Genomic DNA, 12,400 nt, shown 5'->3' with positions numbered 1-12,400 from the left:
CAGCCATACTCCGGCAGCGGCTGCGTTTGGCGCGGCCGCGCATGCGCTGTGTTGGAAGCGATCTACGATGGGTTTCACTGCTCCAACTGCTGATAGCTTCGTGTGCGCTGGGCCCTCGTCGCTTAGTTCGCGTTGGAGAGACAGGCAGCACGAATGTGATTCGGTCGCTGCTACGGGCCCTATGTCGAAAGCGATCGTCTTCCAAGATAGCGAACGGACGGACAGATGGCTTCCCCCGTTGGGTAGGCATACAAATGCTTACGGACTTAAAAGGTGCCGCACTGTTATACCGTTCCAAGCAACGACTACAGCGAAAGTTCGCCATCTGGGGTGCGATCTTGTACGCGTTCCAAACTCGAACGGAGGCGGTCCGTTCTTTCCGTCGCGAAATGGGCGGTCCGTTCCGTTGCGTTCGTCCGATAGCAGACAACACGGAATGATTGACAGCAGATATCACTTCACAATTGACGTCATGGCGTTCTTCACCGTTCAAACTGACCGACCATGTGCGGCTCGGTGGAACGGACCGCCTCCGTTTTATTTTGGAACGCGTACAAGATCGCACCCCAGGTCACTTCTCATTTTGATAGACGATCGACACGTGGGTTTCTCGACTTAAACGCGACATGGCACGCCCATTGGGCGCCCACAGCTAGCGAAGGAGTAAAGGGAGGAAAGCAACTTGGAAACCCAATGTGCGCGCAGGTTTGTTGGCGATAATGTACGCGATGAAGGGGCTAAAAACAGCCTGAAGGACAGGATGAAAACAGAGAAGACATGTTTAACACTGCGTACATCGTCTCTGCTTTATTCCTATCCTTCGTGCTGTTCTTAACGTCTTCAACATGAACGAACTACCCTGATTCAGCACACTCGTAATGTACACGATAGACGGACCCTGTTTTACTGCTCGCGTTTAGTAGCGGAACAACTACGTACATATGCGCAGCATCAAAGCCTACCTTTTAACCACGAGAGAGGACCAGATCTGATTTATTTGTGCCGCCATCGCCAGTAAAAATGCAATCTATGCAGCCAGCGGTAAATAGTACTGCGCCATCTGAGAGCTAGGAATGAAAACGCTTTCGTGGCTCTATAGTATCCGGGAATGTGGCCCGTGCACTACCTCGGATGCTTTGTACTGCGTGAAGTTAGACGAAGCGATGGCTCATTTTACCACTTATTTCTTGCCGTCACTGAGAAGAACAAGTGTCGAAGGGCGCGCACTGGCCTCTGATGTCTGGTAATCATGTGAAAAGGGGTTGGCCACCGTGCGCTCCGCCCGGAATTCCGTGCGACTAATAAAATTTGTGCAAGCAGCCGAATATATTCTGCGTCCCCGTAATGTCGTGGCTACCAATAGCGAAGAATGCTAGGCATAGCGTTAAGAGACTGAAAGAGAGCGGTTTGGATCGGAGAGCAAACGCGTATAACCGATATTGTAATTGACATTAAGATAAAAAAATGGAGCTGGGCAGGCCATGTAATTCGCAGGCTAGATGACCGATGGACCATTATGGTTACATAATGGGTGCCAAGAGAAGGGAAACGCAGTCGAGGACGGCAGAAGACTAGGTGGAGTGATAAAATTAGGAAATTCGCGGGCGCTTGTTGGAATCGGTTGGCATAAGACAGGGCTGACAGGAGATCGCAGGGCGAGGCCTTCGTCCTGCAGTGTACGTAAAATAGGCCGATGATGACGATGATGATGATGATGACGATGATGATGAGGATGACGATGATGATGAATGTAGCGGCGTGCTGTCTTCTATGCCGCGTTAGGTTTCTGGCTGTGCTTGTGCGTTTCACGCAAGAAAAAAAAATAAAATAAAGATACAGTAGTGCGTCTAAGTCCCCTGAATGAACTAAAGATAGCGACATTCCTCTTTGCCTGGCCTTTCCTTACCCCAGTTTCCTCGACCCGTTCAATCGCAGCATACACTCCCATTTAGCCCTTGATCGCGGTGATCGCGGGTCTGATCGCGATGCCGCCCGGCTTGGGTGGCCAGATGGAAAAATGTCGCTACTATTAATTTTATTCAGGATAAATTCAAGAAGCTTAAGCGCTGCCGCCTGTCGGGCGTCGTTTTACTCACCTACGGTAGTAAGGGGCGGTAATGGCTTAAATGCAATGTCCCAATTGCTTGCTCGTAATCGGGCGATTGAGCATTGCATTAGAGGAATGCGAACCATTCAGACACGAGTCTCTTTTTAATTGCATGTTTTCATGGAACGAAACAGCTACTTCATGCTTTCCGGAATGGTATGTAAACAGGGTAAGTTGACATAATATTTGCCTTTAGTGTCCCTTTTGTGTACGTGGGAGTTCCACCTTGGTGAGTACATGCTAAATGTGCATATTATATGGTTCTTCCACGAGTCATATGAGACATTGTGGGCTCTCTTATGCAGTGACCGACAAGAAGCTTACTTGAGCCACCGCGCTTGGTGGAACCCCTATTAGGCACGGCGCTCATTGTTTTTTTTTTTTAGTGAGTCAGAAGAACCATAATCATTCGACTGTTACCAGGCAGTTATGGCTTAAGGAACTCGCAGAAAAGGTTGTTCTTACTCCTCTGCGGCACTTCCTTGAAGGGTGGCAGTCCGAACAGCTCGGGCTTGAAGTCCAGCAGCGAGTCGATACACAGGGTTGCCCGACTCCGGTTCTCTTGGTCCATGCGAGGGTCCGGAACCATCACAACCTGCATGCCGGCTTCCAGGGCTGCCGCCACACCTGCTGGTGTGTCCTCGAACACCAGAACCTGGTCGCGGATGACGGTGCGCGCACAAGGACAAAAATTATCACCAAAATAATAATGTTGTGATCAGTAAGCGAGAAAATGCAGAGCTGTTCATGGCGGGAAAATTTAAAGGTTACTTAAAGGCATAGAAACGATACTGCGTTTTGGAAGCTAATCAATAGAACTTGGTAGTGTCTATTGTTCACTTGAATTTAGAGTCCAGTGCGCTTCTACCTTGTCGGGTGCTGGATCTTCCGCGAACTTGGATGCTGCAAGGCGGAAGATGTCCGGGTTCGGCTTGCTACGTCTGACGTCGGGGTCCCCACCCGAAACGAACACGTGATGGAACAGCGACAGAAGACTGCCGTGGCACGTCATCTTCATGCCGAATGAGACCGGCCTGGAGCTGGAGGTCAGTGCTATTGGAATGCCGTGCCCCTGCAAATGTCGCACTAATCGCTCGGCACCTGGAAACAAGTAATATAGAGAAATATCGAGGACTGGTGCTGAAAGGCGAAGTATCTTACAGTGTAAGATATTATTGTGTGACACCTGTTTAAGCTCCGAAGCGTAAAGAACATTCACCCACCTACCGCATCGGTCCGTGTAAGAAAAAATCATGAAAGAAATGATTGAAATAAAAAAATTAAAGTGTCCAACTCAAGAGATAGGATAGAATTCGCGGAACTGTCAGAACTGATCAACAAGGCGAAAATAAGGAATATTCGAAACTATAACGTGAGAAAGACTGAAGAAGCCGTAAAAATTGACGCAGCCTGAAATCGGCGAGAAAGAAGCTTCACATAGGACAAACCAAGCACTGAAATATAAGCAGGGTAATATTATCAGCAATCTCGAAGATATAGTCAAAGCATCGGAAGAATTCTATAATGGCCTAACAGTAATCAGTATAACAGCAATGAAGGGGATGCAGGAGCTCCTCCTATAACTAGCGATGAGGTCAGAAGGACGTTGCAAGACATGAAACGAGGAAGAGCGGCAGGAGAAGATGGAATAACAGTCGATTTAATCAAAGATGGAGGAGACACAAAGCTTGAAAAACTGGCGGTTCTGTTATACGAAGTGTCTATCGACTGCAAGGTTCCCAGAAAACTGGAAAAAATGCAAATAATATATTAAGACACAAAAACAGAGACGTTAAAGAATTGGAAAATTATAGGCCCCTTAGCTCACTCCCAGTATTATATAAAATATTTACCAAAATAATCTCCAATACAATAAGAGCAACACTGGACTTTAGTCAACCAAGGGAACAGGCTGGCTTAAGGAAGGGATACTATACATTGGATCACATCCGTGCCATGAATTAGGTTATCGAGAAATCCGCAGAGCACAATAAGCCTCTCTATATGGCTTTCATAGATTACGAAAAGACATTTGATTCAGTAGAGATACCAGCAGTCATAGAGACACTACGTAATCAAGTAGTACAGAACAATTACGTATATACCTTGGAAAATATCTACAGAGGTTCTACAGCAACCTCTATTCTACACGAGAAAAGCAGGAAGACACCTATAAAGGTGTCTGCTACTCATTGCGTGCCCAGTCCAATGCTACTCATTGCGTGCCCAGAAGAAGTATTGAAGATATTAATTTTGCAAAGCTTAGGAGTAAAGATCGACGGCGAATATCTCAGAAATCTTCACTTTGCCGATGACCTCGTTCTGTTCATAAACACTGCAGACGAGTTAAAACAAATGATTGAGGACCTTAGCAAAGAGAGTGTAAGAGTGGGGTTGAAGAATAATGTGCAGAAGACAAAGATAATGATAAATAGCCGGGCAAAGGAACAAGAGTTTGGGATCGCCAGTCGGCCTCTAGAGTCGGTGGAGGAGTACGTTTACCTAAGTCAATTAATCACAGGGAACCCAGATCATGAGAAGGAAAGTTACAGAAGAATAAAAATGGGTTGGATCACATACGGCAGACATTGCCAGCTCCTGACTGGACGCTTACCGTTATCATTGAAAAGGAAGGTGTACAATCACTGCATTTTACCAGTGCTGACATATGGGGCAGAGACTTGGAGACTGACAAAGAAGCTTGAGAACAAGCTAAGCACCGCGCAAAGAGCGATGGAACAAGGACTGCTAGGCATAACATTATGAGACAGAAAGACAGCGGTTTTGGATCAGAGAGCAAACGGGTATAGACGATGTTATAATTGATATCAAGGGGAAAAAATGGAGCTGCGCATGTAATGTAATGCGCCGGTTAGATAGCCGTTGGGCCATTAGGTTTACAGAGTTGGTACCAAGAGAAGGAAAACGCAATCGAGGACGACAAAAAACTATGTTGAGCGATTAAACGAGGAAATTCGCGGGCGCTAGTTTAAATCGGTTGGCGCAGGGCAGGGATAGTTGAAGATCGCAGGGAGAGGCCTTCGTCCTGCAGTGGACCTAAAACAGGCTGGCGATGATGATGACCTATATTTAATTTCTTCATTATACAGACGTCATTCATTACTTTATATATTCTTCCGTATTAAAGAAACAAAACATCAGGTAGGCCAACTACCACAATATGTGGCTGCGATCACATACCTTTATATACTCAATAGTGCTAGTAAATTTTGTTAACCCTCTCCTCACGCACTGTATTAACCATTGTCTTGAGTAAATGCAATCTTACAAGTCCGCTTCGTCATACATCTTGGGTTAGCCTTGAATTGCAGAGAACTGACAAACCGCGTCCATTGTAATTTAGCGTCCTGCACTTTACACGTCGATGGCTCTACAGCTGGTTACCACATTGCGCAAATGCGTCATGTCCCAGGTGCCATAAAAGTGTACTTGTTAAGCCAAAGATGAAAGAAAAGAAAGAACGAGAAAAATAAACAAAGAAAAGAACAAGAAATCGAAGCTTCCTCGTGGTAGCAAAAAAAAAACTTTCGCGTTTTAACTAACATGAACAAGCTTCCAGAATTTTAGGTATGTTTAAATTATGAAGATGTGAATAATAAGTTTTCAATGAGTAGACACAGGGCAGATGTGAGCGCTATAGGTTTTCAAATACATATGAAAACGTCAATTTTAGTTGCTTTAAGCGCGCTAGGTTTTGCGTTGCTCTTTTTTTACGCGTAAATGAAAACACGGGAAAAAAGAAACAGGATCGCGATCCGGCTGTGTCCTTCCGAGCCTCTACCATGGTGTTCTAGAATAAACTGCATGTTAACTAAACGCGCTGTCACCTTAACAAAATGGTTACCTGGTTAACAAATGGTTAAAATGGTTAACAAACGCTTCTCTTAGCATTGTCATGTAATTCCTGCAAAATGGAAGCTCGCATCTGAGCGCAAGACCATTCAATTGAACTCTTCACATTTACGTGCCAAGACCATGATAAAGCTATCAGGCACGCCTTAGTGTTGGACTCCGGATCAATTTTGACCTTCTGGGGTTTTGTAACGGGCACTGAAGTCAAAGTACACCAGTGTTTTTGCGTTAAGCTTATATTGAAGTGCGGCCGCTGCTGTTGGAAGCGAATCTGCAACCTCGAGCTCAGAATGGCAACTGCACTACAAGGCGGGAACGACTTCACGAGAGAAGCGAAAAGACAGCAAAGAGCCAAGTCATCAAAAAACACCACCGAGAAAAATCACCACCAGGCTTTCATCGCTGCAGGCCAACCCAAATATCCGAATGAATTTAGCGATCATCTCGAATTAAATACGATTTCCATAATTATGCACGCATTACACCCGTCGAGTCAGTTCGCTCAATACGTGTTTGAGGGCGGAATTCCTGCGGCGCTCAAGCAAAAAAGCTGGGCCGATTTTTTTTTTTTTTTTTTTTTGTGCCGCGTGCATTGAATTAATCTGGGGAAAAAATAGCCAAGAAATATATGGACTGTAGCAAACACCCGAAATTTAGATTTACGAGTATGTTCTCAAACGTAGCTTGAACATATACGTCGTAAGCAAAATAATTAGAACGGTAATTAATTAGTGATTCCAAACTGATTTGTGTGAGATCAAGACAAACCTTAATCACAGTTTGGCCATTAGAGCGATGCAGTGATTGCTATAGCAACCTGTTGGTTACACGAAATGTACGAGTCGCAGCTGTAGTGGCATTATGAACCGAAACAAATTTGAGCTGGCTAAATAAAAGCTGGCTCTCGTCCTAACAGTCCTCTGTTTGAATCTTGCCATCGGACAGCTTCATTTATGTTTATTAATTAAAGCCAACGGAATTCTTAGCGACATTAACACCACTTTTCCGTATCGGGTATGTTTCAAACCTCATTCATGAGGCTGATCCAGGAAGTAGGCACACTCGCGCCAATAACTTACATAGTAATTTCCAGGTTTAAGCTCTGTTATTGTTTTGCACTTTAAATATCAAGTCTGAGAAGATTTAAGATAAAAGGCATGCGCTGTCGGTGCTTTGTTTCATGGCATTTGTTTTTGGGCCGCTATTGTCAAAATTCTGAGCAATAATTTTGTCAGGAATGTAAGACCCGGTATGACGTGTCAATATAACCCACATATGTTGCATGTCTTATAGTATAACATGGCATACGGTATACATATGCCTAAATATATAAGGAACCTCACGCTGACTCCGACGGTGACGACGACCGGAGAAATTTGTTTAGTGTGTGCATATAATTTCTATCACAATAAAAACACTGCAGGCTTCATCAGGTTGCTCCTATAGCCGCATGCATTTGGTATTATTTGCAAAAGCAAGCTTTGCTTCCCTTTAAACTTGATTCACCATAACAGGGACACCTTTTATGTTAACTTATGCCGGCATTTCTTACCGAAATATTAGTAGCCAAGCGCAGCCTGCCGTCTATAGCATAGCGTTCTAAGCAACTGAAGGGGTGCGGATGGGTCAGAACAGCTAAAATGTCCCACTCGAGACGTACACTACAAGAATAACTCTGATCAACAAAAGGCCCTGTAAATCTGCGTTCCGGGCTGGTGTCCTGCCAAAGTATAAGAATGACGGAGTTCATTGCAGCCTGCCTTTAATGTGGCTAGTACTGGAATGTTCACGATCACATGGCTGATGATTCCATTCCAGCAAGAATTTGCTGGAGCGCTCATAAGTCGTCCATGATTACGTTCATAAGTCGCCCATGATTACAGAAAAAGGGTGCTAGAAGACGTGACAAGGTATCACGCCTCTGTGTGCTACTTCCCATCTTGCACCGTCTTCTATACTCGCGAACAACTGTCTGTGGCTGTGAAGGGAAAGATACGGCGGCAAAGTGCGCACAAGTGGGAGCACTTTTGTAAATTGTCCCGCGTTTTCATCCACGTTGGTTTAAGCTGGGGAAAAGGAAACATAAACACCTTATCAGCAACAGTTAAATATGACCAAACTCACCACTTAATGTAAAATTTACTGATTTTGCGGCTTTTCCCATCCGCCTCTGGGCAAAGGCGAAACCGTCGCATGTCAAAGCTGCGTGGATTCACCGTCTGTTCCGAGCAACGAAAAGCACTGCGAAACACTGGCGGACTACTTGGCGCCGTAACACATGTGCAGAAGCTCCGCCCCCGTAGCTTCCCTTCATAGCCACAGAAGGTTGTCCGCGAATATAGCCCCTCTTTTCTCTGGCGTCTAATCAGTGATAACTCACCGGGCATGAGCTCTGCTTTGGGCAACGAATCCATATACAAGCGGTCCATCTCCTCCAGGTACTGATCCACGCTGAGCGGCAGCTTCAGCGTGTCAATGATGACGCGGGCCGCGTCGGCGTCCGGTATTCCCATCACTCGCATCTTCAGCTCCCACGTATACTTCTTGCCGTAGCGCTCGGCCACCGCTTCCGCTGCCGCCGTGTACAGTCGGTCTGCGTCTTTTCGACGAGATTTCGCCAAAAGCAGTAAAACGTGGAATAAGTTGTCCGTGCCCTTTTTGTTGGGAGCACTGGTATTCCGAATGAAAAACTCGAATAACTTGCAACCATTCAATTTGGGCGAGTTCGTACTCTTTCATTGTGGTTGGCGTGTCCCATAAAACATTTTCGAAGGCTTATAAACATACATAATGCGTGCACACAATGGAGGGCGCGTCTGAAAGAATGGCGTTGTGTACACAAATAAAACAATTTCTTGCATTTAGTTTAGGTGCACCATTAACTCCGCCAGTGTTAACATACAGAACATCATTGAACGAAAATGGCGTGGAAAATTTTACAAACCATTCCATTCAGCAGCACGTTACTCCGTACACACTGTGCAATAATTTGCTCTGCGTTATAAAAGAAAGTGCGAAAAAAAAAGAACGCATGACCACGTACTAGCGAACTGCACTCGAAGTTATGTTAATTATGCTGCGAGCAAGCAAACAGCGATCTTCAGCTAGTGCGCCTGTGTGAAGCGCAATCGAGGGACACAATAAATTAGCTATATTGTTGAGATGAGAAAATTCAATGTTGCGTTTTCGAGCGATGAATGATAACGTGCATGGATACGTCTGTGCGAGGCATTTGCTCTGTAGTCGACCTAATTTGCACAAAGCGGAATTATTGAGTTGGAAATATGCAACCAGTTTTTGTATTGTACACAGTGGGACATAGTGTGTAGGTGTAGCGAAGCGGTATTGGCGCAACGAGTATAAAAAGCCGCCCACCTCGGTTGCCTTAACTTAGAAACTATAAAGGCATGGGCGAAATCACTAGCTCTCCTTCTAATTCACTACAGTTAATCAAGGCGATACCTCAATGTGGAATGATGAAAAAGTGATTAGACTAACGGACAATATTCTTTGTTTGTTTTGTGGGGTTTCTAGCGACTGGTCGTAGCGCCTTATGTGAGCGAAAGCTTTACAGAGGAGCTGTATATGTATATCCTCCCATTTATTTTTCGATGTCCGCGCCTCGAAACTTCCGCGCCCTCTATGAGGAGGCAAAGCAAACCAGTAAGGCTTGTGTTGACACCTGGCGTAGCAAGAGGAAAGCTGAGAAACTACCCATGAATACACAACGCTGCCCTCTATGAGGAGGCGGAGCAAACCTGTAAGACATGTGATGACTGCTTGCGTAGCAAGAGAAAAGCTAGTAAATGGACGGTGAATAGCAGCGAAGATCACGCCAGAGAGGCTGGCGTGATCTTCACAGCGGCGTGATTCACAGCGGCAGGCTCGACAGGAAGACGAGTGCCGCCAAGCGGAAAATGCGGCTAAGCGACACAGGTACCACGACAGTAAATTGGACGCGCACAAGGGTGCGTATGCGAAATTTCAGAAGGATTTTCTGCGCCGACATTTCGGATTCAGTAGTACGATGTGAGACAGACTGTGGTCAGAGAACGACTTGGTGGTGATGGGTAACGTTCGAGATGTCGCGAAGCGTGAACGCAATGTGATTTTGGAACTACCCCAGCTCCTTATTTAGCCTGCTGTGGGAGCGCTAACGGGCGTGACGCGCATCGACCATTTGGTGTGACAAGTCGTCGCTAAGAAGCCATGTGGTGCATTTCTGCGCCTGCGCAAGGAACCGACTTGGCAGTTATTATGTTGCGTGCGCTGCTTTGGGGAGGCCGCGTGTAGGGAGTGCGTACTGCCGGTGAATAAGCTGCTCACCAGGCCCAACTTCGGGACCACAGACGTCAGCGTAAGTGAGAGCAGTGGGCGGCCCGAACACCAGCGAGGAGCGTGCCGAGGAAGCTGCCCGTACGCGCCGGGATTTAGCGTAATGACCTCCAGATCTGGAAACGTTTAATGCCGCGCAACGACGGAGGTACTACGCTCCGTAGGCTGATACTTAAGGGCCGTTTATAATCCGACGTAACGCACGCGCGCGCGCACGCTACGTCACGTCGGCGAAAACGACACCTCTATAGTCGGGCGCACCGGCGCAGCTAACGTAACCGGCGGCTTCCAACGCGCCCCGACGGGCCCGGCGCCGATTTGGCTCCGGAGCCATTCGCGCGTCGAAGTCGGCGAAACTCTCGCACCACAATGCATTGCGCGCGAAGAAAAAGGCGCCAACGCAACTCCGCAGACTGCTTTTGCGGACGGCGCGCGACTTGGCGAACCTTCTGCGCATGCTCCGAAGATAGCAGCCGACGGCGCGCGCGTTGAAGTATAGAGGGGATGGCATCTCGGCTGGCGCAGCGCAACCGACGTAGCGTGACTGACCGCGAACGACGCTCGGCCGCGCGCCGATAACGTCGGACTATAAACGGCCCTTTACATTTTTAGAAAAACACACAGGTCGTAGTAAATGCGTGTGGTGTGTGTTCCTTTTCTATGTTTTTCTAATAATGCATTACCAACTAGCCATCCTTTTGATGCTGACAGTGGTGCGGATGCGGGATACCGCCGAGACTTAGTGGGTTGGCTTCAGTTGTCATGTGTGTGACCGATTGTAGTTTGAAAACGACCTATCGGTGATTGCGAGCAATTCTTACGACTATGTTTACAGCTCCGTTGGTCATCCACGTTCGCAGGACGGAATGGTCTTGAATTTTTTCCTTGGAATGCGCGTTTGCAAAATGTACGGCTTGTCAGTCATGGCGTCGAGTTAGTTGTGTGCGTCTTGTATACAGTTGAACAGTAATACTAAATGAAATCGTAACATTATTGTTAGGTGTGTAGGCGAAGAATATTTAGAGTATTTGCCCACTGCTACTCTTTACAATATTAATTTCTCCAAAAGCAGCCAAGTAAGCAAACTGACATTTGATTGGAGTAAAGCCATTGCTGCCGTAGTGGACTTCAGCTTGGAAGCTGCGCGCAGAGAATAAGACACGCCGCAATGCCTTCGAATAAGACAAATAATTTATTGCGAAGGAAACATGTATAAAATTATTGCTCCGTAATTTCATTGGGAGGCTTTTACAATGAAAACTCGCTTTTATTGAAAAATATTTTTACGACACGCAAGTAAAAGTAGAGCCTGCGGCTTTTTCGGGGAAAAGAGCTGTGAGAATAATAATTATCCTTGCTAGAAGATTTTATTTTAGTAAACGGCTTCACTGGCACCATCATTATGATCACCATAGAAGGTTCATGCCTGTTACTGCTCGCAGTTCGTGCGTACTTACCGCTATGCAAATCTGGCCCTGGTTTCCACCTTTTCAATACTAAACAAAGCCGTCAGACAACCTTGTATCAGGACACTTCCACTTTTCCCCAATATTGTGGGCACGCTTGGAGATATCAAACTCCCTTCGAGATGCCTTGCACACAAAGGAAGCTAGCCCCTTCTCATTATAGAAAAAAAAATGGTCGAATTGTCGATTAGCCCTGCAACGTCCACTGATGGAGGGGGTAAAGCCCCCGAATTCTATCAAAGGAAACCGTTTAGGCCGAGTTCGAGCGCCGAAGCTGAACTACCAAAGAACGATGCGCCTCACCTAAAATTACGCCGTCCAGGTCGAAAAGGACGTGTGTCACTGGCTTGAAGGTAGTCCCCATGGTCCCAGTTCCGACTGCCTTCTTCATGGTCTTCTTTACGTAGGACGAGGCTTCGCCGAGGATTTGTTCTTCTTGTTACCAAAGAATGGCTCATACCCACTACGGAGGGTTGGCTAAGAAGCAGGGGGTTTACAAGCATTGTTAATACTTTTGTAACCAAAAACTAACTTCGCTTATTACAGCATGGGTGAGAAAGAAAGTAGAAATGACCAGAAATTTGTGTTTGACTTTGAGATAAAATAATTAGAATTCACA

At 46.2% G+C, this 12,400-nt stretch overlaps 1 protein-coding gene across 1 annotated transcript in view; it reads right to left on the bottom strand.

Moving 5' to 3' along the window:
* LOC135915166 (uncharacterized) overlaps positions 1 to 12,239 on the bottom strand; it is a 59,502-nt gene extending 47,263 nt beyond the window's left edge. Inside the window, exons 1-4 of the mRNA XM_065448203.1 lie at positions 12,085 to 12,239; positions 8,361 to 8,579; positions 2,976 to 3,208; positions 2,573 to 2,762 (exon numbers count right to left, since the gene is read on the bottom strand). Of these exons, the coding sequence (XP_065304275.1) occupies positions 2,573 to 2,762; positions 2,976 to 3,208; positions 8,361 to 8,579; positions 12,085 to 12,172 (730 nt within the window). The 5' untranslated portion in view covers positions 12,173 to 12,239. The remainder of the gene's footprint in view (positions 1 to 2,572; positions 2,763 to 2,975; positions 3,209 to 8,360; positions 8,580 to 12,084) is intronic.
* Between the last annotated feature and the right edge of the window lie 161 nt (positions 12,240 to 12,400).

Source organism: Dermacentor albipictus, chromosome 8 (genome assembly GCF_038994185.2).
Source record: "Dermacentor albipictus isolate Rhodes 1998 colony chromosome 8, USDA_Dalb.pri_finalv2, whole genome shotgun sequence".
In the NCBI taxonomy this organism is placed as follows: Eukaryota; Metazoa; Arthropoda; class Arachnida; order Ixodida; family Ixodidae; genus Dermacentor; species Dermacentor albipictus.
This window is presented reverse-complemented; position numbering and strand designations above follow the sequence as displayed.